Source organism: Chiloscyllium plagiosum, unplaced genomic scaffold (assembly GCF_037043375.1).
Source record: "Chiloscyllium plagiosum isolate Xiang-an unplaced genomic scaffold, Cpla_swu_hap1 HiC_scaffold_5, whole genome shotgun sequence".
Classification (NCBI taxonomy): domain Eukaryota; kingdom Metazoa; phylum Chordata; class Chondrichthyes; order Orectolobiformes; family Hemiscylliidae; genus Chiloscyllium; species Chiloscyllium plagiosum.
The window spans coordinates 94,885,247-94,911,833 of record NW_028270143.1 but is presented as its reverse complement, the minus strand read 5'-3'; the positions used below and the strand labels follow the sequence as shown (position 1 = coordinate 94,911,833).

At 40.2% G+C, this 26,587-nt stretch overlaps 1 protein-coding gene across 10 annotated transcripts in view; it reads left to right on the top strand.

The window, feature by feature from the left end:
* The window catches only part of LOC122550075 (zinc finger protein 438-like), a 269,065-nt gene that overhangs the window by 193,512 nt on the left and 48,966 nt on the right, over positions 1-26,587 (top strand). For 9 of the 10 annotated variants that reach the window (XR_015757244.1, XM_087987500.1, XM_087987499.1 and 6 more), the window contains 2 exons: positions 4,495-4,620; positions 11,340-13,452. Coding sequence is in view for 9 of the 10 variants with exons in the window: in XM_087987500.1 (XP_087843626.1) it covers positions 4,495-4,620; positions 11,340-13,452 (2,239 nt within the window). In the remaining variant the exon portion in view is untranslated. Of the gene's footprint in view, positions 1-3,713; positions 4,135-4,494; positions 4,621-11,339; positions 13,453-26,587 lie in introns of those variants that run through there. The other variant, XM_087987503.1, reaches the window with a different exon arrangement.

The following is a 26,587-nucleotide window of genomic DNA, read 5'->3' as shown; positions in this document are numbered from 1 at the left end:
AGCTTCTTTCCAGTAAGTTGGTAGTGCACAGAATTGATGCATGAGCAATTAGGTAATTTCCATGCTGCAATATCACACATTAAGTCTTTATTGTGTTGCGATCTCCACAGGGGCTGATAATACAGGAAGAGAAATTCAAATTTCCAGTTCATGTCCAAAAGAGTAACATATCAATTTGTTTTTACATCCTAACACTAAACAAATAAAAATGCTATTGACTAAGCGCTGTTTTCTTTTGTAGACAACTTGTACTTTAAACTGTAGAAAGAAAATGTGCCTTTATTACACACTGCACTCTCCAAGGTATAACAATTTTTATTACTGACAGTTCTCAGGTGCTCCCAAGTTCCAAAGAATTGTTTAACTTTTTTACTTTCCCAGTTAGGCCATCTCTAATTCCAGAATCATCTCTCCAAGTGAATTGTAGGTTCAGCATTTTCTCTACTTAAAATGTGACCTGGTTGGTTCTATTTATTGCTCTTTCCTTTTCAATTTGCTATAGACTATCTAGTCAAAAGAGCATCATCAAAACTGGCCTCACCAATGTCTTGTAATGGTCTGAGCAATGAAAGCAAGCATGCAAACACCTTTTCAACCACCCACAGCTTTCAAAGAACTATGTACCTGATTCCCTGTTCAACAACTCTACCCAGGGCCCGACCATTAACGATATCAGTCCCACCCTTGCTTGTTTTATGAAAATGCAATACCTCACATTTATTGAAATTATTGGGCAGCATGGTGGCTCAGTGGTTAGCACTGCTGCCTCACAGCACCAGGGACCTGTGCTCAATTCCAGCCTCGGACGACTGTCTGTGTGGAGTTAGTACATTCTCCCTGTATCTACATGGGTTTCCTCCGGGTGTTCAGCTTTAATCCCACAGTCCAAAGATGTGCAGGTTAGGTGGATTGGCCATGCTAAATTGTCCATATTGTCAGGGATGTGTAGGCTAGGTGCGTTAGTCAGATGAAATGTAGAGTAATAAGGTGGGATACTCTTCGGCGGGTCGGTGTGAACTTGTTGGGCCAAATGGCCTGTTTCCACACTGTAGAAATTCTATGATCTATTAAATTCCATCTGCCACTCCTCAGCCCATTGGTCCCATTGATCAAGACCCCTGTATAATCTCAGATAACTTTCTTCACTGTCCACTATATCACCAATTTTGGTGTCATCGGCAAACTTACTAACCATGCCTCTTACATTCTCATCCAAATCGTGGATATAAAATGGCAAACAAACGTGGACCTAGTACCTATCCCTGTGGAACACTGCTGGTCACAGGCCTCCAGTCTGAAAAGCAACCCTCCTCCACCATCTGATTAAGGGCTCTTGCCCGAAATGTCAATTCTCTTGCTCCTCGGATGCTGCCTGACCTGCTGTGCTTTTCCAGTACCACACTTTCGACTCTAATCTCCAGCATCTGCAGTCCTCACTTTCGCCTCCTCCACCACACTCTGTTTCCTATCATCAAGCCAATTTTGTATTCAGTTGGCAGTTCTCCCTGAATTCCATGTGATCTAATTTTACTAATTAGTCTACCATGCGGCACCTTGTCAAAGGCTTTCCTAAGTTCATGTAAGCAACATCTACTGCTCTGCCTTTATCAATCTTTTTGGTTCCATCCTCAAAAAAACTCACTCAAACTTGTGGGACATAATTTACCATGCAAAAAGCTATGTTGACTGTCCTTAATCAGTCCTTGCGCCTCCAAATGCGTGTGGATATATCTCTCAGAATCCCTTCCAACAAATTACCCACCACTGATATCAAACTCACAGTTCTATAAATCCAGGCGTTTTCTTACTGCCTTTCTTAAATAAAGGCACTACATTAGACACCCTCCAGTCCTCTGGCACCTCATCCATGGCTGTAGATGAAACAAATATCCCTGCTAGGGGCCACGCAATTTCTTCCCTAACTTCCCACAACCATCTGGGATACACTTGATCAGGTCCTGGAGATTTATTCATCTTTATATTTTTTTTTGGCATTTCCTCATCTGTAGCGTGTACTGTTTTTAAGTCATCAATATTTATTTCTCAGAGTTCCCTAGCCCCCATTTCTTTCTATAAAGTAAAGGTGATGCGAAACATTCAGTCAATAGCTCTCTCATCTCCTGTGGCTCAACACATAGATGACCTTGTTGATCTTTCAGGGGCCTTATTCTCTCCCTAGTTGCCCTGCCTTATTTCCCAAGAGAAGGTCAAGTTTTGCTCTTTCTCTAGTGGGTATATCTACATACTTATAAAGAAAATTTTTTTGAACACCCCTAACAAGTTCTTCACCATCTAAGCCTCTAACACTATGACGGTCCCAGTCTATGTTTGGAAAGTTAAAATCCCCTACTATTACAACCCTATAATTCTTGCATAATTCTGAGATCTCGTACATACTTATTCCTCAGTTTCCCTCTGATAATTGGGGGGGGTGGGGGGGCTATAATATAATCCTATTAAGGTGATCTTCATCATCTTATTCCTGAATTCCATATAATTTCACTGGAAGATCCCTGAGAAATACCCTCTCTTGGTACAGCAATAATGTTTTCCCTAATTTAAAATGCCTTTCCCCTTCTCTCTTGCCTCCCTTTCTATCCCTTCTATTCAACCTAAATCCTGACCATGGATATGCCAGTCCTGTCCTTCCCTCAGTCATGTTTCTGTACTTGCTATGATGTCCCAGTCCCGTGTTCCCACACGTGCCCTTGCCTGTAAGACCTCTTGCATCAAAATAAATGCATTGTAATTCATCAGAGTTACCTCGTTCTCTGACTTGTTCTTGCCTGTCTTTTGTAATGAGCTTGCTCTTTTTAAATTGAGAACCATCCTCTATTGTCATTACTGCTAAGGACACTTCCCCCAGCTCCTGAATAGCACTAGCAATTCTCCCCACCAGGATATTGGTCCTCTTCCAGTCCAGCGTAAACCCATCCATTTTGAACAGGTCTTTTCTGCCCCAGAAGAAATCCCAATCATCCAAAAATCTGAATCCCTTTTTACCTTGCAAATAAAGCAATAATTTACAGAACAACTGTTTGTAGGTTAATATTGATAACACCTTTTGATTACTTCGGGAGATTTGTCACTACTAATTGTGGCTTCATCATTCCTGTCATTAGTCCATACAGTCATTGTAACTACCTTATATTTCCCTCCCAACATAACAGTCTAAAACTTCCTCAGAACTCCAACAATTAAACTTCCCGGCTTTATTGTTCAGCAGGCTCCAGCACAAGTTACAAGACCCATTTCCCTCACCTTACATTTAAAGTTACCATTTCAAAATATAGCCATCTTATGAACCAAAAGGTACAAAACTCAAGCATAATTTTATGTATCTCACAGTTGTAGTATTTGTAAAATAAAGCATTGGATGCAGGGAAGGGGATAGGATATATTAATGTACATTCTCTAAAATCCAATTGTCCCCAAGTTACTGTTCTCCACCTATGCTATCTGTTCAGGAATTGCAGAAGCCTGGGATTAGAAAGGAGTATTGGAAACAATGCATCCATTACAGAATAAGAGTAGAAAACTGGGTGATGTAATTACACTACCTTCTCTGCTGGTTTCTTTTCACTCTGGAAGTTTCTAATTCTTATAACACAAAACGTATTCTAATTCGGCAATACCATATACTAATTTGATAATTTCTCTTGTAGGTGACGCAGGATGTCAAAAATTGGAACAATTGCTTTTCTGAGATTTGGGCTGAAGTGCGTCATTTGGACAGACTAGAGGGAACTAACTTTGCTTCTAAAAATGCTTTACCTTACTTGGAAGTGCTTTTTATGACCTGTGTACCTAAAATAGATATCCTCCCTTTTCCCAACACTGACATTACTTACCTTGAAAATAAAATGGATGATTCTATTCTAATTGTTTCACAGAAAATTAAAAATAATTATTTTGGAAGTGTACAGAATCCCATAAGTGTTATAGTGCAGAATGAGATCATTTGGCCCATTGTGTTTGCCGTGACACTCCAATTCTTTTCAGACTATCTAATGCCCTTTAAATGCTTCAATTAAACTTGTTTCCACAACATTTCCAGGCCCTCTGCGTCTCCCATTCCAAAACTGTGCCACTCATGGCTGAAGCATTCTGTGTACCGTGTGGGATATATTTGAGGTGATAATTGGATCATTTCCAAGGCTACTAATTAGTAAATTTAATGGAAAATGGATGGGATCACAGTAATATCACTAAAAGCTCATGTATAGCATAATTTGATTTATTCAATCATTTGTAAATCAGTAGGTTTAATTATAAATGGATGAAATCACAGAATAATGATATCGTAAACATCCAGAAGTCCCTTGTTTAAATAAAAATGTTTTTTTCCAGTCACTAAAATCATGGCTTGAATATTTTCAATTACTGGTTTGGAATCCAGTAAAGTTTTACAAGGGATATTGGCAGCATCAGTACTTAGTTTGATTGCTTTCTACCCTTAGAGATTGGTTTGTGACTGATTACTTACTGTTACAGGACTACAGTTATTTCATTTAAATCAAAATGAGAAACAGCAAGTATTGCCAACTACATTTGGTCAACATACACAAGAGAAGCATGCTGCAATGACAGATGGGCCTAACAGTGTACATAAGGACAAAGGTAAACAGCTGTAGAATCTGAATTAGCACTTGGAGAAGTGTTGCGCAGTATAAAATTATGCTATAGTTCAGCAAAAAATGTGTTAAATTTATTTGAGAAAATAAAGAATCGATGAGAGTTGCAATAAGCCTTTACACAACCATTAATTTTCATGTCAAGTAACTTTGATTGTAACACCCATTGTTTTGTAGCTCTTGGATTTCGTTTAAAATTATATAAAATACTTAACAGCAAAAGCATAGCTCACACAGTCAAAGTATTTAAACTATTTTAAATTAATGAATTTTGAGATGTAGAAAGGAAATCTATCTCACTGTGTGAGGGATTGCAAAGAGAAACAAACAGGTAATACCCTCAGAGGCAGAGTTAGGAATTCAAAAATGTGATGAAGTTGAAGGTGTGTACTGTACCTTTAAGAGAGTGTGAAAGTTGGCAAGCACCTGGCATGTGACTGACTAGCAGTCACAGAGTGTGCTGTAAAATTGAAAATACATAACATTTGGCTGTAAAATAGATACCCCAGTTGTTTTGACCGCCATTTAAATTTAACCAATCAATTTAAATTATGCCCCAAGATACTAAAACCCAATCGAGTTTGAATTTTACTGTTTGATAACACTGAACCAATGAGACGATCTGGTATTTGGGATGTCAAAAAAACAGGCATTTTGGACAGTTGGCCAAAAAGAGCACCAGCTGCCATTGAAAGACTGCTATTCACCACACTCTATGTCAAAGGTACCTTTCTCATATGAAACATTTTTGCAGCAGAAGACCGAAGACAACCCAGGAAGATCTACAAATGGAGGAAGACACTGAAGATGACAACCGTTATCTGGTTTTGAAAATTAAGTTGCTGCAAATTTAATAGGGGCTTTATTGTATCAGTATATTGTTGTAGAGCGGGAGGTAGATAACAAATCTTTAAGAGAAAGGAGGCTTAGAGCTGTAAATTGTTGTTTAATATTCACTTTCAGCGTTAAAGAATGAAATTGATATTTTTGTTAAATAGTGGAATTTGGGCAGTTCTCTGTCACTCATTCTTTAACAAGGCAAGGTGAGCTTTCTGTGAGTTTGGTTTAATTAGTAGAAGGGTTTACTGCCATGTCATAACAAAAACAAGTGGAGAGTAAAAATGCAACTATTTTTAATCAAATAAGGAAGCAAAACTTTCAAACTGGAAGGTAGTGAAATTTTCTAAGTCTTTTGGGCAAATGAATATAGATTTGAAATATCAGTCTTAAATTACAGGCAGTTTTAAGTTCGCTTCGGTTACGAATACGTAAATGTTAAGTAAAATACTTTGCAAAAACATTTAAAGGATTCATGTTCTAGAGCTCCTAGACTAGTTATGGTATATTTTGGAGATTTCAAGGAGATGAGAGGTAGCAAAGGTAACAGACTGTTTAATGTTACTCCGGAGGTAAAGTAAACTGTTCAGTAGGCCAGTAGATTCTTAAGGCAAATCAGCTGGAAAAGAGGAGTAGGAGCTGCATACCAGCTCTCTCAGTCCCATGAGGATCATCAATGTTTCTGTTTGATATTTAGAAATGTATTTGCATAACTTGCTGAGACAGTGGCAGACGTAAGTTTAAAACCATTACTCAAACAATAATGCAGAAGATTAGAATGTAATATTTTTATGGGCCTTCCAGAAATAGGAGTAGATTTTTTTTTAAACAAAAATTCTTAGAAGGGAAATGGGTTAAAATTTGATAAGACATTTTAAATGTTTATGAAAAGCAGATACGAAAATGGGATTAAACCCCTTCAGAGAACCAGTGTAAGTATTAGATTTAGTGCCTTTGGTGAGTTTTTCAGCGCTGTTTTTCAGTAAAATTGCTAATCTTGTTTCAGCTATGTGCAGAAATGATCAGGTAGGCAGTACTTAATGTATCAGCTTAAACTTGAACACAGTCTCAATGCAGCTTATATGCTAGAACTGGATACTTCTGCACTAGTATACATTGAAGGTACTGTCTCCTCTGTGGATGCTAACCAGAGATTCCTATATCCCCATTGGCACTGAGTGACAATCAATTGTCGTTATGAATGCTGAGGCACCTCAGAGTGGTGACTGTCAAATAAGCCTGTGATTGGACAGTCCTGGGACTAGTAGCATAATGTCCAATAGAGTCTTTTCAATGGTTGTGAGCAGAACCATTGATGTGCACGCAACAACTGTACATACACCCCTCCCCTGCTATCACTCTGAAGCTGCACCAATATCTAAACTTTGAAATGGGGTCTGAATGAGAAAAAGAATGGGAAATCACGGGATTAACTGTTTTGAGTTTTCATTCATCCGATTTATTTTGTCCTATTTTTATTTCTCCCCCCCCCCCCCCCCCCCACAAATAAACTCCGATTTCTCCCTTACAATATTGGAGATGAGAATGTAAGCTACTTTGCAGTTTTCTGCTGAAACTTGCCATTTACATTATTGCCAACAATTCAAATGTAACAGGTTATCCACAAGTTACCATTTGGAGCATGCTTTATTACAGAGTCAGAGATTAATAAAGCACTGAAATTGACCTTCAGTCCAACTTGTCCATGTCGACCAGATATCCTAAACTGATTTAGTCCCATTTGCCAGAATTTGGCCTATATCCCTGTAGATCATTCCTATTCATCTACCCGTCCAGGTGCCTTTTAAATGTTGTAATTTTACCTGCCTCTGGCAGCTCATTCCATACACACACGATCCTCTGAAACCATTGGCTCTCTGGACACTTTTAAATCTTTCCCCTCTTACCTTAAACCTATGTCTTCTTGTTTTGGACTCCCCGACCCTGGAAAAAGACCTTGACTCTTCACCCTATACATGCCCTTCATGATTTTATAAACCTCTATAAGGTCACCCCTCAGCCTCTGGCACCCCAGAGAAAAAAATCCCCAGCCTATTCAGCCTTTCCCAATAGCTCAAACTCTCCAATCCTGGCAACATGCTTGTAAATCTTTTCTGAAACCTTTCATGTTTAACAACGTATTTCCTATAATAGGAAGACCAGAATTGAATGCAGTACTATTTTCTAAAAGTGGCCACACCAATATCCTGCACAGCCACAACATCATGTCCCAACTCCTACACTGAGTGCACTGACTAATGAAGGCAAGCACGCTGAATGCCGCCTTTACCACCCTGTATACCTACAACTCCACTTTCAAATAACTATACACCTGCACCGCTAGATCTCTTTTTTTTCAACAGCACTCCGTAGGGCCCTATCATTAATTGTGTAAGTCCTACCCTCGTTTGCCTTACCAAAATGGAACACCTGACAATTAACTAAATTAAATTCAATATGCCATTCAGCCCATTGGCTTGTCTAATCGAGGTCCCATTGACTCTGAGATAACCACCTTCACTGTCCAGTGCGCGACTACTTTTGGTGTCATCTGCATACTTATTAGCCATTCCTCCTATATTCACATCATTTATATAAATGACGAAAAACAGTGGACCCAGTACAGATCCTTGTGACAAACCGTTGGTCACAGGCTTCCAGTACAAAAAAAAGCAACCCTCTACCACCATCCTCTGTGTCCTACGTTTAAGCCAATTTTGTATCCAATTCACTAACTCCCCCTGTATTCCGTGTGATCTAACCTTACTAATCAGTCTACCACTTGAAACCCTATCAAATGCCTTGGTCAAGTCCATACAGACAACATCTAATGCTGTACCTCCATCAATCTTCTTTGAGCTTTTTTGAAGAGGTGACAATCAAGTTAGTGAGACATGATTTCCCACGCATGAAGCCATGTTGTATTATTGTAAGAGATTTTTGACTAAGTTAAAAGAACAAGAACTCTGTGGGAAGCTAGAGAAGTGATTGCTGGGTCTCTTGCTAAGATATTTGTACCGTCAATAATCACAGGTGAGGTGCCGGAAGACTGGAGGTTGGCTAACATGGTGCCACTATTTAAGAAGGGTGGTAAGGACAAGCCAGGGAACTATAAACCAGTGAGCCTGACGTCGGTGGTGGGCAAGTTATTGGAGGGAATCCTGAGGGACAGGATGTACATGTATTTCGAAAGGCATGGACCGATTAGGGATAGTCAACATGGCTGTGTGTGTGGGAAATCATGTCTCACAAACTTGATGGAGTTTTTTGAAGAAATAACAAAGAGGATTGATGAGGGCAGAGCAGTAGATGTGATATATGTGGACTTCAGTGAGGTGTTCGACAAGGTTCCCCATGGAACACTGATCAGCAAGGTTAGATCTCATGGAATACAGGAAGAACTCGCCATTTGGATAGAGATCTGGCTCAAAGGTAGAAGACAGAGGGTGGTGGTGAAGGGTTGTTTTTCAGACTGGAGGCCTGTGACCAGTGGAGTGCCTCAAGGATTGGTGCTGGGTCCACTACTTTTTGTCATTTACATAAATTAGTTGGATGCGAGCATAAGAGGAACAGTTAGTAAGTTTGCAGATGACACCAAAATTGGAGGTGTAGTGGACAGTGAAGAAGGTTACCTCAGATTACAGCAGGATCTTGATCAGCTGGGCCAATGGACCGAGAAGTGGCAGATGGAGTTTAATTCAGATAAATGCGAGGAGCTGCATTTTAGGAAAGCAAATCTTAGCAGGACTTATACACTTAATGGTAAGGTCCTAGGGAGTGTTGCTGAACAAAGAGACCTTGGAGTGCAGGTTCATAGCTCCTTGAAAATGGAGTCACAGGTAGATAGGATAGTGAAGTAGGCGTTTGGTATGCTTTCCTTTATTGGTCAGAGTATTGACTACAGGAGTTGGGAGGTCATGTTGAGGCTGTAACAGGACATTGCTTAGGCCATTGTTGGAATATTGTGTGCAATTCTGGTCTCCTTCCTATCGGAAGGATGTTGTGAAACTTGAAAGGGTTCAGAAAAGATTTAAAAATCACACAACACCAGGTTATAGTCCAACAAGCTTAATTGGAAGCACACTAGCTTTCGGAGCGACGCTCCTTCATCAGGTGATTGTCGCTCCGAAAGCTAGTGTGCTTCCAATTAAACCTGTTGGATTATAACCTGGTGTTGTGTGATTTTTAACTTTGTACACCCCAGTCCAACACTGGCATCTCCGAATCAGAAAAGATTTATAAGGATGTTGCCAGGGTTGGAGGATTTGAGCTATGAGGAGAGGCTGAACAGTCTGGGGCTGTTTTCCCTGGAGTGTCGAAGGCTGAGGGGTGACCTTATAGAGGTTTACAAAATTATGAGGGGCATGAATAGGATAAATAGACAAAGTCTTTTCCCTGGGGTGGGGGAGTCCAGAACTAGAGGGCATAGGTTTAGGATGAGAGGGGAAAGATATAAAAGAGACCTAAGGGGCAACTTTTTCACGCAGAGGGTGGTACATGTATGGAATGAGCTGTAAGAGGAAGTGGTGGAGGCTAGTATGATTGCAACATTTAAGAGGCATTTGGATGGATATATGAATAGGAAGGGTTTGGAGGGATATGGGCCAGGTGCTGGCAGCGGGACTAGATTGTGTTGGGATATCTGGTCGGCATGGACGGGTTGGACTGAAGGGTCTGTTCCTATGCTGTACATCTCTATGACTCTATTGGTGACATAAGGTCATAGAGATATACAGCATAGGAACAGACCCTTCGGTCCAACTCGTCCATGCCGACCAGATATCCTCAGTAAATCTAGTCCCATTTGCCAGCATTTGGCCCTTATCCCTCTCAACCCTTCCTATTCACATACCCATCCAGATGCCTTTTAAATGTTGTAATTGTTGCTGGGAGGTTGAAAATATCCTCTGATCAACAATGTGAATTGCTGTTTTCAGTCATTTTCCCATTCTGTTTCCCAGTGTGTTCATTTCTGCCTCATCCTCGACATTTTCATAACATTTGACTATATATGACCTAGTGCAGCTCTCTTTATTTCTAATAGCTAACTCCTCTTGTGCACTGAAAATGTATTTTTCAATCGCTTCATTTCCTTGTATAATAATAATTTGATGGGTGAGCCATTAATAGGTTGAGCACCCTGCTATTCATTAAGAAATGCTAAATTCAAAATATTGATCTAGGCTTGTGTGGCTACTACCACTTGGAACAGCTGGTCATTTTTTCTGAAGGGCATTAAAAAAGTTGTAATTTATCTAAGAATTGTCAGTTTGGTTCAATTGGCAATGTCTGTTATTCTCCCAATCAGAGTGATTTTGTGGTATTATTGGAGGTGTTGCTTTTTTGTTAGAACTTTAAACTTGGACCTATTCTACTAGTTCAGGTAAACTGTAAAGACCCTATTGCACAATGCAAGGAGAAGTTCTCCCAATTTCTTTGTCAACATTCTATCCTGCAAGTGAGACCAATTTGGTTATATATAGGATCACTGTCTGCAGAATCATTGCTACGTTTGCTCACTTAGTCACTGAATCTGCTAGAATGTAGTAAATCTCTTTGTAAATATACATATATATTTTCTTTTCAAAACGTAATGCATAACCTTTGCACCACAAAGAGTTTTTGTGCAGGAAGAAACCAGCAACCCTGGATTTCCAGAAATTATGTATATTCTTTAGTTTGGCAATTGTTCTTGTCATGTTGCTGTGGTTACTCCACACTGACTGTGTGCAGCTCTGTATATGGGGTCACTTTCTTTTCAAATTTTAGTGCTGCAAGAATTCAGAAAATAACAGAACAAAACAGCATTCACCCTGAAAACATAATCACAATTATACTGAGTTACTTATTGTGTTTATTTTTCAACAGATACACAAGGACCTTCATCCACTATGACTTACCAGAAGAAAAGTTTGTCAACCAAAGGCCATTTCAGGACCATTGCTCCAAAAGTTATTCCATCACAAATAGCAGTATCTGCTTCTTCAATGGTACCTCATTCCACCATGAGTGGCATTTCTTGTGGATCCACTATTACATCAGATATTCAGACAAACACATATCCAACAAAGAATGCAAAGCCCATAATCATGCCAGCTCGGAGCTATGCATTGATGCCTATTGCTGGCAAAGAGGGAACTTACTCACTTGTAGCCCTACCACAGGTTGCTGCAGCTACTCCACAAGTATCTTCAAAGGTCACAAAATCAGTCACAGGCTGTTGTACTAGCCAGGCACCGGTTTCTCAAGCCACCGGTAGAACATCAGTCGTAGCATTTGGGCAGACTGCACCTCCTGTTGCTGCCACTGAAAAATTGAAGTTACCAATTCCACGCTATCAGTCCGTGTGGGCCAAACCAGCTGTGAAGCAGGGAATGTTCTCAAAACTGGCAGTCGTGAAACCAAGTAATCTTCAGTGTCAATCATGTATGCCAGGAGCAACATCAATACAGGTTCAACCATCCACTGTGCCCAGCCATTCAAACATTCATTCAAATATGGTAGCATCTAAAACTGGATTGTTGCTTGATGTGGACAAAGCAGGGTGTGTATCTGCTGACATCACAGTTCCTGCAACACTTTCCCAGGATACAAATATAATGCTTCAACATTCTTCCCCATCCAAGTGTGATGTATTGAAAAACAACGAAACAACTGAAATGGACAGACCCATGCCACAGCCTGGAGAAGCAAAATTCTTTTCTCAGCCCAGTCTGGATTCACTGTCAGTAACATGCAGCGTTTCAACGTGGCCTGTTGTCCAAACTGACCGACAATCCTCACTTGTCACTAAATGTACTGGACCGGTTGGTTCAGTGCCACTAATGCAGTTTGGAAATTCAGTTCAGTTTATTGCACCTACTCCGGCACCAAAAGGCAAAGTTCCTATTTTACCATACTCACGAATGAAAAACACCATTTTTCACAATCCCAAACAAAATCAAACTACTTCTGTTACGTTATCTACCCAATTCAAGGCAGGGATCCCCGCTGCAATGTCAGTTAATAATCAGTCGAAAGCTGCTGAAATGTCTAAGAATATCTGCATGGCTTCTGATTTTCACAGAGACAGTGCTAATAAACCAGATAGTCCATTACCATTTATACCAACCAGCAGTAATGATGCATGTATATCAAAAAAAAGGATTGTAGATCAACTAAAGAAGCCAAACAGCAATGTACTGAAACACAGATTAGTAAGTAAAAGGAAGATGACAGATAATGTACCCATTTCCAAAGTGAAAAGATTTAAGACCTGTAATCTCTTGAGCAGAATGCAGGAAGATGAAGAAAAGATAAAAGCCAATTTTTCTCCTCAAGACTCTGGAAGTTTCAAAGTGAACATGAATACCATAACAAATGTAAACTCAGACAAAACAGCAGAAGTGCTGAAGAAGTTTTGTAACATTATGCCCAAGCCTGTCGCAGTTACACAGGCTGTAGCTCCATTAGCGTTATCTGGAAGGATGTTTTCAATCCAGAATCTTGCTAGTTTAAAACCAGAGACTGCACTAAATGATGCAACAATCAGCAAAACAGCTAACTTGGTGCAAGTTGCCAGTACATCTGGCTATTACAGAAACGTACGTGACCAATTGATCTTGGATGAACAAGAATATAAATGCCATGTTTGTAATCGAGGCTTTCAGCTTAAACATCATCTTCAGGATCATTTGAATATTCATTCCAAGAGCAGGCCTTACTGCTGTCGTGTTTGCCACAAGGCCTACAGTCATTCAGGTAGCCTTAGCACTCACATGAAAAGGTGTCATAGTGAAGTACACCGTAAGAAGCTCATGTGCTGTGAGTTTTGTGCAAAGCTCTTTGGACATATTGGAGTCTATCTTTTTCATCTAAAAGAAATTCATAAGGTCTTAATCAGCAATGAGCATTCCAATGATTCACTTCTGCCAAATAAAAGTAATGGAGACAGAAAGGAAGGAATGCTGGGAGCTGCGCATCATCTGCCCCTGTCAGACAGGTAAAGTAGAAGTATTCTTTTTAGCAAATTATACAGCAATACAGATACTTATCTCTTCACACTTTGTTTACGTTATTTTGAGGGATGCAACTGTTGTAATTTCTTTTTCTGTTGCTCTATATTACTGTTGCATGCTGGTTCCTGTTGCATTTTGTTCATGTTTGTTTTTTTAAAGCATTAGATGTCTGTGACAGAGAAATGACCATTAAGCCCACCTGTCTGCTGGCTCTTTCCCACAGCAAGGGACTGAGATATTTCCACTATCTCAGTCATTTCTTAATGATCTCTGTCTTCCTCTGATTGAAATATTTATGCAATTTTCCACTCAAAGATGTAGTGATTTTTTGTGTCATTGATTTCCTGTAACAGAATATTATTTGCTCTGGTAATGTTTTGTGCAAATAAATTTCTCCTTGAGCTCTTTCGAGAATTCTTTATTCAGGATTCCTCCTTAGTGGCTGCTGTTGTGATTTCAAAATGACCACCCTGGAGTCTGCTTAGTTCATGCAAGCAAAGCCTTTATTAAAGCATGTGCAAGGGAGAAGTTCATCTTGGTTATCCAAAGAAGTTCTCAGAAATAGAGTTTTTCGGTAACATTTAGAATTCTCAATTCCATGCAGGTATCCATTATCTCAACCTTCAGGCTTGGATCTGTTAGTTTCCATAGTAACTTGACCATTCTGCAGGGATTCTCATTGTCCCTCTTGCACCAGCAGCTTGAAATCATGGTTAAAATGGCACATAACATTACAACATAGAAGAAATTGAGTATAAGAACAGCACTAATTTTGAGTACTTAGTATTAATGTCTTCGTGTTAATCCTAAAATTAACCCCTCATCCCGACTTCAGTGTCTCCTTTTGGATACTTGGCGGAATCCTCCCTCGATGCTTTACCCACCAGTAACTCGAAGGCTCCAAGTGGAATTCAGTGACATGAAATTCTCTAATTTGCAATTCTCTTACTGCTGTAGTGAAGCCCCAGTGGTGAGGCGGGGCTAATAACCATCATTTTATTGGACCGCAAAAACTTCATAAATCTTCCCAGTTTTTACATTTATGTGAGGGGGAGTTCAGTTGTGTTAAGAAATGGATCATGAGTTTAATTAAACAGCAAGACCATCTGCAGTGCCTGAGATACCATTAGTCCCTGGTGCAGCAAATTTAGAGAATGGCAACAGGATTATAATAACCACAATAGCGGTGCCACCATTCCAACCAGTTGTACTGTATTCTTACTATCTTGGCTTTTGATTACGAGCCAAGTCCTCCAATACTTTAGCAACACCTTTGGTCAAATTCACCCTAGCCCTCATGATGTTTGACAGCTTTGTTCAGTAAATCTCTTGGGGGGTGGCTTATATCGTTTCCACCACAAGCCCCATCATTCTTGCCAGTGCATTATCAACATTCCACCATGGGCTGGATATGGAACCTGTGAAGAGCCTGCCTGCAATTTGAGAGACCTCCATCATTTAGGGGTTGGTGATCTGTAAGCAGAAAGTTTGATTGATGCATAAGTACATACTAACTAGGATTAGGCAATTCAATCCCTTGAATTTTCTACATTTAGTATGATCATGACTGATTTCATCTCACTCTTAACAGCACTTTCCTACCCACTCTCTAAAACCCCTTCAACCTATTACTAATTAAAAATATGTCTATTTCCTCCTTAAATTTTCTCAATGCACCAGCATCCACCACACTCTGAGGTAGTGACTTCAATACACTCAACTCTTTCAGAGAATTATTCTTTCTTATCTCTGTTCTTGAGAATGCATCGTTACGTTCCAGTCCTCCATAGTGGGGCCTTGTCTTATTCGTAAAATGCACCAATACATTGGGGAGGTTTGGACTGTCTCAGAGACGGTCTTTCAAAAGATCTGACCGATAGCAGGATGGCAGAATTGTTTCTGGTGGCTTTCAGGGTACTTCAGGGGCAGATGATATAATGCAATGATTCAATACAACATTCTTCCATTCGTCTCAAAAGGCGAATACTGAATCTGAATGCATTGTAGATCCTATATGACAGCCCAACCTTCTCCATTCCCAGGAATTCAAATTTATATTCCCCTTGCTGGAACCCAAACTGGGCATCATTGCGCAAGTTAATGCTAAGCAAGTGTGTTATTGATGATGCCTTCTATCGTTTTACTGATAATTGGGAGTAAACTCATGGAGTGGTAATTGACCACATTGGATATGTCTTGCTTTTATGTTTACTGAACATACTAGTCAATTTTCCACATTGTCAAGAAGATACCAATGTTATAGCTGTACTGCAACAGCATGGCTAAGGGTGTGGAAGTTTCTGGAGCACAAGTCTTAAGCGCTATTGCCTGAATGTTGTCAGGGCTTATAGCCTTTACAGTATCCAGTGCCAAGAGCCATTTTTCAATATCATGTGAAGTGAATTGAATTGGCAGAAAACTGGTATCTGTGGTGCTGAACATGTGTGGGCAAGGCTGAGATAGAAAATCTGCTGGACATTTCAGGCTGAGCATTGTTGCAGATACCTCAGCCATAGCCTTTGCTAGTTCCCCATGGAGCAGAGAAGATTAAGAGGTGACCTTATTGAGTTTTTCAAAATTATGAACAATAATTGTAGCATAGAGTACAATGGGTGAGTGGGGGAGGGGATGAAGGTGATTGGTCAGGGAGGAGAGGGTGGCCTGTTCCTCCATTCAGTGAGGTCGTGGCTGATCTGTGGCCTTCCTCTATATACCTGCCTTTGCCCCATATCTCTTAATACATTTGATTAACAAAAAAAATCAATTTCAGATTTAAAGTTAACAACTGATTTAGCATCAGCTGCCTTTTGAGGAAGAGAGTTCAAAACATCCACAACATTAGAGTGTAGTATTTTTCTGAATAGTCTCGCCCTAATTTTTAGATTATACCCCTTGGTTCTAGAATCTCCAACCAGTTTGGAATTGAAAGCAAAAGCAGGGAGCTTATGCTTTACTTATACAGTGCATTAGTGAGATTGCATCTAGAATACTGCGTCGTTGGCGATCACTTGCTGACGAGTATGATTGTCCACCTTGGACATTTCAGTGCCATGTACAATGCCTGTCATTATGCCCACAGAAGGATGTGATGCATTGGGAGCAGTTCAGTGAAGCTAATGCTGCTGAGGTGTTCTAGTAGCTTCTGTTTTTGTTTCAGATTTCCAACATTCACAGTTCTTTCATTTTTTTTACTGGAATTGCAGATTGTTTTATGAGGAAAGCTTGAGCAGGCGAGACTTGAATCCAGTGGAGTTTAGAAGAGTCAGACGTGACTTAATTGAAACATATAAAATCCTGAGGAGACTTGATTGTGTGAATACTGAAAGGATGTTTCCACTTGTGGGAGAATCTAGATGTAAGGCTCATAGTTTTCAAAACAAGGTATCCATTTAAGATCGGCGATGAGTAGCAAAAAAATTTCGAATGTTGAGAAGCTTTGGAATTCCCTTCCTCAAAAGGCAGCAATGCAGAATCTTCAAATATTTTTTTAAAGCAGGGCTAGAAAGATACTTCCGAGCTGAAAATGTGTTGCTGGAAAAGCGCAGCAGGTCAGGCAGCATCCAAGGAACAGGAGAATCAATGTTTCGGGCATAAGCCCTTCTTCATGAATGAGGAAAGTGTGTCCAGCAGGCTAAGATAAAAGGTAGGGAGGAGGGACTTGGGGGAGGGGCGTCGGAAATGCGATAGGTGGAGGGAGGTCAAGGTGAGGGGCTTATGCCCGAAACGTCGATTCTCCTGTTCCTTGGATGCTGCCTGACCTGCTGCGCTTTTCCAGCAACACATTTTCAGCTCTGATCTCCAGCATCTGCAGCCCTCACTTTCTCTCTAGAAAGATACTTGACTACCAAGGGAAAGATTATTGCATGTGTGCAGGCAGGCAGGGGTGAGGTTAAACTCAGATCTGCCTTGATTTTATTGAGTGGTGGAGCAGACTCAAAAAACTGAATGGCTTACACTGTTCATATGTTCAAAGTCTATCCCATTTAGCACAAAGCTGAAGATATATTAACTACCCCTGTTGATTGTCTTGTTAATTGACAAACTATTGTCTCCATGAGCACTACTTCCTTAGCAACCTGAGCAGAGTATCCATCTTACAGAGTTTCTTGTTTCACTATTTTTCCATTCCTTTTTACTACTGCCCAACTGGTCTTGGACAGCCCATTCTCATATTGCTTAGCCCCATCTGTAAGCAATTCTTCTACTTTTCCATCTATTGGAAAGTAATTGCAGCTGTTTTATCTTATATAGTGCCCTGCTTCTTTGTTTCTTTTCTGTCTCCCTGTGGCCTTTGGCAACTTTGAGCAGTTCTGAACATTGCAGTGTTCCTCTGTTAATATTTGTGCTTCTGAACACTTCAATACACAATCTCACCTCTGTTCTGACACAGAGTTGCAACACACAAAACAACAGTCTTGTTTGCATTGTCATTATCTGAAGATGCCGGTGTTGGACTGAGGTGTACAAAGTTAAAAATCACACAACACCGGGTTATAGTCCAACAGGTTTAATTGGAAGCACTAGCTTTCGGAGCGCTGCTCCTTTATCAGGTGGTTGTGGAGTACATAGCTGTAAGACACAGAATTTATAGCAAAAGTTTACAGTGTGATGTAACTGAAATTATACATTGAAAAATACCTTGATTGTTTGTTGAGTCTTTCATCTGTTAGAATGACCATGATAGTTTCACTTCTTTCATATGTAAATCACAAAACTTTTTTTAAAAAGTTACATTCTCAGGTTAACTGTACCAATTGGTGTCAGCCAGATAATATGTTGAAGATGTTAGCCGCCTTTGTTCCCTGTCTGTGCCATAATGTTTAGACACTGTAATGTAATCTAATCTACTCTAATCTAAAAAGTGAGTTAACAGAGTCTTATGTGGATTCATGCAGTTTTTGAGCAAAGTACAATGTAATTCTGCAAGTACAAATTCACCCCACAAATGTATAGTATATGTGTCTCTGTCTGTCTGTCTGGGGTGGGGGGTTGTGAGTGTGAAAGTGAGTGTACATGTGTGTGTATGAGAGTGTAGAGTGTCTAAGTCTGTGAGAGCGTGGATGTGCTTACAGACTTAGACACTCTACACTCACATACACACACATGTACACTCACTCTCACACTCACAACCCCCCACCCCAGACAGACACACACGCACACATGCACACACACACAAACCCACATGCACACATATATATATACGTTTGTGGGGTGAATTTGTACTTGCAGAGTTACATTGTACTTTACTCAAAAACTGCATGAATCCACGTAAGACTCTGTTAACTCACTTTTTAGATTAGAATCAGTCTAAACATTATGGCACTGACAGAGAACACAGAGGGCTAACACCATCAACATATTATCTGGCTGACACCAATTGTTACAGTTAACCTGAGAATGTAACTTTTTGTGATTTCCATATGAAAGAAGTGAAATCATCATGGTATTCTAACAGATAAAAGACTCAACAAACAATCAAGATATTTTTCAATATATAATTCCAGTTACATCACACTGTAAACTTTTGCTATAAACTCTGTGTCTTACAATTATGTCCTCCACAACCTCCTGATGAAGGAGAGGCGCTCCGAAAGCTAGTGCTTCCAATTAAAGCTGTTGGACTATAACCTGGTTTTGTGTGATTTTTAACTTTGTCATTACTGGTTTGGTTGTCAGATGGGCTGCCTGAATTAAGTGTGTTAGTGGCAATATTTGCATGACTAGAGCAAGCTAGGGAGCATATTTATTTACCTGGTTTACCCTGTGAACAATACTAGCTCCTTTTTTTACCCAAGGAACTGTGATGCTTCATCCATAGATTGCTATTTCACTCATAGACTTGTTCATTGCTGCAGAACCACAAAATTGTTCTCTAGCTTCCCATCCCGAATGCTGACTGCCCACCTAACAGTTAAAAATCACACAACACCAAGTTACAGTCCAACAGGTTTATTTGAAAGTACAAGCTTTTGGAGTACTGTCCCACTGGCTACCTGACAAAAGGAGCAGTGCTCCGAAAGTTTGTACTTTCAATTAAACCTGTTGGACCATAAGCTGGTGTTGTGTGATCTTTAACTTTGTCCACCCCAGTCGAACATCGGCACCTCCACATCACATCTAATGGTTGTAGGATAAACATACTTATCATCTGATATCACATTTGAATTGGTACAAGTGTTTGAGCATTCAAGATAAAGCTGACTACACTGTTGTTGTGGTGACAAATTACTATTTTCAAATTGGAATGGTCCAAACAATCAAAGATATTAATAGAACAAAGGCAAGGGAGAAGCTCATGGTTGTTACTCAAAAAATGTCTCAAAAATATAATTCAACCTCATGCAGACCCCTGTTATCTTAAACATGAATCTCAGCCCTGCTAGTTCTGAAGGTAACTCAGATATCCTCTTTGGGTGCTCAGTTCCTCTTATCTCATTGCTCTGTGCAACAATAAATAATGTGCTTACTCAGGCTGTTATTGTTAGTATATGGAAAAAAATCAAGGATATTTGCAGGAGTAAAATTATAGTCCACTTCAGTTTAAACCCTATGGTTAATCCCTTGTCCCTATTGGCCAAGTGGAGAAAATAGGCTATTTCTTTATCAAAATCATCTGAACTTATAAAAACATACAGTAATTCCTCTTGGGCCTCTGCTAGCGTGGAAGTGGTCTTAATAGTTGAAGTCTCTCCTAATTGCTTTCCATTACTAGTATAAGGTTTGTAAACCTCCATTGTATATCTTTGACCTTTGTGCTGAGTACATGTTAGAATTTCCTGATTATACGGCCAACATATCTCATTTTTGACTAAAGCCCATCCAGATTAGAAAGGCCCAAATTTTACTCCTGCTGTATGATGAATGGGTTGGATAAAGGCAATGGTACTACAGTTAGGCCTCAATATTTCTAGATTGGTAAAGGAAAATCTGCCAGCTTTCTTGCTTCTGATCACTATCTGTCATATTTGCTTGTAACAGCTTTGGTCTCAACTTTGGTTGCTCCTCAGTTGAATAGCCTGCCAACGTTCGGCTGAGGAGTACAGCTGTTTGGATGAAGTACTTCAGGGGCAGCCACTGAGAGAGAGGAAATCCAGAACAAGAGAAAAAGTGATAATTTAGACTCTTGTTATCATGCCAGAATAAAATGTCAAATCAATACCTTTAATTGTGGTATTATAGATTAGATTAGATTAGATTATTTACAGTGTGGAAACAGGCCCTTCGGCCCAACAAGTCCACACCGACCCGCCGAAGCACAACCCACCCATACCCCTACATTTACCCCTTACCTAACACTACGGGCAATTTAGCATAGCCAATTCACCTGACCTGCACATCTTTGGACTGTGGGAGGAAACCGGAGCACCCGGAGGAAACCCACGCAGACACGGGGAGAATGTGCAAACTCCACACAGTCAGTCGCCTGAGGCGGGAATTGAACCCGGGTCTCTGGCGCTGTGAGGCAGCAGTGCTAACCACTGTGCCACCGTGCTGCCCACAATAGGTATTTTCTTGTTTAGGTTTACTATTGCACTCCTCTTCAATAGTGAACCTGCTTGAACCCACTGCTTCTGATTCAGAGGTAGGGATGACAAGAGCCCTTTGCAAACACAACATTTCACCATTATGCCATGGTATTGTATACTATGTTATGGATAAACTGAATGTGGTTCTGTCATTTCAAATATTGTCCTCATTTTGCACAGACCTCTTTTACACGCATCATGCATTATGTTGTGTCTCAGAAGTTCTATTCACTAGGAAATTCTTATTCACAAAACAGGCCATGCTCCAATACAAAGTTGTCTGTATAATGTACTTGCGTCTGTCTGCTCATCAGCCCTCACTTCTACTATCCCTGGGTGGTTTGAAGTTTTATTTGGATTTGAATGAACAATTGCAAAAATGTAACAACATGTGAAAACAATTAATAAATGTGAAGGCCACATGTTAAGAGATGGGCAAATATCGAAGACCAGCATATTTTAGTGATGACATTTTTCCTCTATGAACTGTTCCTTGATGTTAAAAAAACACATTGGTGAGTGCTACAGTCCTGCTTCATCAATTCCTGCTATGTTGTATGTAGATCACACAGATTTGTCTTCACCGCCAACATTATTAGCAACTGCAGTGTTTGCCCCTCTGCCCACTGACTTGAGATGATGAATACTTTGCACAATACAGTCCCACCGTTGCCCCTTGGCCACTGAAACCTAAATAGGATGACAGTTATTTTTCATTCTTGTTTTTGAGCCATTACATTTCGTGCTGTTAGATAGCTGGGAGCAGTACAACAGGTCTGATTCTGTCCTTACGCATGTACATAACCTGCAATAGTCAGCAGAGGTATTTCTTTATCTTTTTTTCTATTTTTTTCCTCAATTAATAGGCAGTTAGGCAAATTATAATAGCCAAATCCTTTTCAACTGAAAGTAGTCTCCACAAAGTCGGGAGCAAACCCAAGATCAGCTGAAGCAGCAGGTCAAAGCATTATGTAAATTATGTATCCGATTGGACTTGATAACTTTGCTTTATCATATACAGATCATTCTGTTAAAACGTGCATTTTGTCAATGCGAATTGGCTGTAACGCAATTGACAAATTCGGGCCCTGTTTCTACAGCAAGAACTTTTAAAACACGTGTTGGCTGTAACGCGATTCCAACACTAACACTTTAAACGCTGTTTCTAAAGTGCAATTTTTCTACAATGTGCGGTTGCACAAAAATGCAACCATGGCGTTATGGAAGAGCTGGCTGTACTGTATGTACTTTGAAGATCCTTTCATCTTTGGCAAGAGCCTTATTTAGTGAATATTTGTTAAACTGCTGGGCTATTCATTGCAAGCTTCCAGCATTTCCAGATATAAAATGGTTATTTGAAACATGAAGCACCCTCACATTTTCATCTAAGGTATAAAAGAGCAAAGACTGAAAGAACCGCAGATGCTAGAAATCAGAAGCAAAAACAGAAATTGCGGGAAAAGCTCAGCAAGTCTGGCAGCATCTGTGGAGAGAAATCAGAGTTAATGTTTTGGGTCGAGTGACCCTTCTTCAGAACGGATGGGAGCTAGGAAAAAGTTGTTTTTTATACAGAAGTTAGGCTGGGGAGAGGGAGTAAGGAGTAAACAATAGGTGGAGATAACGCCCAAGGAAAGTCAGACAAAGGAGTGGATAATGGTCGGCCTAAGAGAAGAGTTATACCTGAAATGTCGACTCTCCACCTCCTGATGCTGCCTGGCTTGCTGTGTTCTTCCAGCCTCTTGCTTGTTACGAAGAGAATGAATAGCTACCAGAAGGGACTATTAGTTGCTAACACTGGGTTGGGTGTAATAGATCACATAACAAAGGGTGGTGTGTGGGGGTTGGAGTAAGGACATGGAAGAAGGTGCCTCAAGACCTAAAACTGGTGAATCAATATTGAGTCCAGAAGGTTGGAGAGTTCCCAGGTGGAAAACGAGGTGCTATTCCTTCAACTTGTGCTGAGCTTCGCTGGAGCACTGCAGAATGCCTGAGACAGAGGTGTTGGCCAGGATAGTGTGTTGAATTGGCTGGCAATTGGAAGCTGAGGGTGCTTCCATTTCACAATTTATCATGGTGGGAATTGTATTTGTTCTGGGTTGCCACTCTGGTACCATGATCCCTAAATTACTATTCTGTTTTAGTTTAATTTGAGACTTAAAGCATGATTAATCTTGTCAGACACTTCTGATAATGTATTTGGCAAGTGCTTTGCATAGTGAGTCACACAAACCAGGAAAGTCCAAGGTGTTCAGTCTGTGACGAATGACCTAATCCTGACCCAACAACCCACTCATGGAACGAGTGCATGTGACGTGTAATTTCAGTCACAACAGTGAATGGATAGCATTACTGGAATTTATATGTACATTGTCAAACATTGATCATCTAATAATGTCATGTGTTGATGTAATCATGTCTTAGGGTGTGGGTGCCTGGGTTAGGTTACCACCTCTCCGCTATCTGTTCTGCCCAACCTGTCAATGAGATCTTGACAAGAGGTTGAACATGTCCTTTTGAGGTGGAAGGGAAACATGAAGATGAGTTGTGAATAATCCTGGGTTTTACACTGAGAAAGTTTATACCTTTTCAAAGAATACAACTCTTCAATTATTACTGGAAATTAATGGGCTAAACAAAATTCTGCAGAATATGTTTAATAACTTTTACCTGGGTTCTTCCCTCTGGAAATTTTCCTCAAGTGATTGTTTTGCACAAAAATTCCAGGCCATTGGGTTGTCGCTAAATGGGATGGGTTTCTTTATTGGACCTTACAGAGTTATAGCACTTGAGAGAATTTAAAAAAGAATTTGATCCCTGCCCGCCCAGCTGTGCCCCAGACTTCCTGCAAGTATCTGTTTCTGATGCTAAGGTTACTTGTGCTGTAGTAGTGTTCATACCTCTTGGCCAGGTTGTTCAGGTTCAAGTCCCACCTGCTCCAGTGGTGTGCAATAATATCTCTGAACAGATTGTTTTTTTAAAAAAGTGCCCCATTCCTGATGTTGAGTCTATAGTGAGTGCTGTTAGGGTATTTTGCCATGGACTGTCACAGGACGCTACCCTGAATTGAACTCTCATTTTCCAAGCGCGATCACTGAATACTTGTTGTAGGGAATGTGGTGTTATCTATCCTTACTGTAGATGGAGATTATTGGTATTACTAATTTCTGAAGAAGATAGATGGCTGAAATGTTAGTTATGTCAGTTATTTCAACCAAATAAGTAAACCTTTTCAAATATCCTTTGCTTAAAATGTTTACTTAGTACAAATATTTTTGATTCCAAAAAGTTAATTGAGTTAATCCAAATCACTATAAGTATTATTCACTATTGTGAACAGAATTTTTGGCTGACTTTGCATTCATTGTAGTTGTTTTGATAATGTAAAAGAGGAAGGAGCTTATAGTCATTTGTTCATATTGTTTTATACCCCGTGACAGGAGAGGGGTACAGAAGAGGATTGTATCTTTAGTTCTCCTACTTAGAAATGTGTCTGTTGTACCTTCCAAATGAAGCTAGTTGTTTGTTATGTGGAAAATGGTGGACACAAGCCTGAGGGTCAACTTTGATATTCTAGAATGACATTGGTTTTGTTTCACTCCCATTTGTCAGTATTTTATGGAATAGAGGGGCTGGGGAGAAATGATGAACGTTTGATTATTTATTGGTTCGGAACTTGAGTATAGCTGAAAAAAAGATGCATTTTGCCAAAGGTTTTCATGTTCACTCATCAGAACAATTTGTTAGAATACAAAATCAAGTGAAAAAACAACATTTATATTCTACGAAAGAAAAGCGTTGGTTGATCGGCAAATTGACTTTGCTTCGTAAATACCTGAGTTAATGATTGACACTTAGCCGGCAGGCTTTGTTTAAATTTTAACCCAGGTAGGTTGACTCTAATCTGTTATGGCATTGCCCCAAGTAATGAACCAATGAATGGTTGTCATCTATTTTGTTGATTTGAAATAGGTCCAGTGAATGTACATGTTCTTTCCATCCAGAAAGAACAGGACCGTGTGAATTGATGTACAGGTTGTTCTGTTATAACGCGCATTTTGCCAATGCAAATTCACTGTAACACAATTGATGAATTGGGGCTGCTGTTTCTACAGCATGAACTTCTTGAATGTATGTTGGCACCTCCACTAATATCGTTTATTGTATCCGTTGCTCCCGATGCAGTCACCTCTACATTGGGGAGACTGGATGCCTCCTAACAGAGCGCTTTAGGGAACATCTCTGGGACACCCGCACCAATCAACCACACCGCCCTGTGGCCCAACATTTCAACTCCCCCTCCCACTCTGCCGAGGACATGGAGGTCCTGGGCCTCCTCTACCACCGCTCCCCCACCACCAGACGCCTGGAGGAAGAACGCCACATCTTTCGCCTCGGAACACTTCAACCCCAGGGCATCAATGTGGACTTCAACAGTTTCCTCATTTCCCCTTCCCCCACCTCACCCTAGTTCCAAACTTCCAGCTCAGCACTGTCCCCATGACTTGTCCCACCTGCCTATCTTCTTTTCCACCTATTCACTCCACCCGCCCCTGACCTATCACCTTCATCCGCTCCCCCACTCACCTATTGTACTCTATGCTACTTTCTCCCCACCCCCACCCTCCTCTAGCTTATCTCTCCAAGCTCCAGGCTCTCTGCCTTTATTCCTGAAGAAGGGCTTTTGCCCGAAACGTCGATTTCGAAGCTCCTTGGATGCTGTCTGAACTGCTGTGCTCTTCCAGCACCACTAATCCAGAATCTGGTTTCCAGCATCTGCAGTCATTGTTTTTACCCAGTCAGAAATTTTGCCTGGTTTAAAATCAAACAAAGAATGACGATTAAAACCAGAAATAATTGTGGGTGCTGTATATCAGAAACAAAAATGCAAGTTGCTGGAAAAGCTCAGCAGATCTGGTAGCACCTGTGAAGAGAAATCAGAATTGATGTTTCCCCAGAGGAAGGGTCACTGGACCCAAAATGTTAACTCTGATTTCGCTTCACAGATGCTGCCAAAGAATAGCAATTAACTGTCAATCATTATTAGCTGATGTGTTCTTAATATCAATGCCTCTTCTACACGCCATTTGTCAACTAGTCAGCACTGTCCTCTCATGCAGTGTAAATGTTGACTTTCCTCATAAAGTGGTATTCTTGTGACTTGATGAGTGCAAAATTAAAAACTTTGCATTTTTTTCAGAAACACTAAGTAAGTTTGTGAAGCAAAGTACTAAAACTTTTTTTCTTCAGTAAATATTTCTGATATGATTGTAAATCTCAGTTTGGTGTTTAATGAGTTGTCTTTTCAGTGTTAAAAAAGACGTTCCCTCATTTAAACCACCAAGAATTATTTGCTTTGTTTGATAGTCAGTTATCTTGAATCTGTGCTGAATGTACTGCAGAATACAATGCTTCTAATTTAGCTAACAAATTGTGATTTGGAGCTCTGACCAATTTTCATAAAAATATTTTTGCACAGTGAATTTAAAGGCTGCTGCTTTTTAATATGTTCTTTTTCTCATTTTGTATACCTTTGTCTGAAAGCATTGCTTGAGTTGCTGAATATTCCTTCAGACATCATTAGCATTCTGTACTT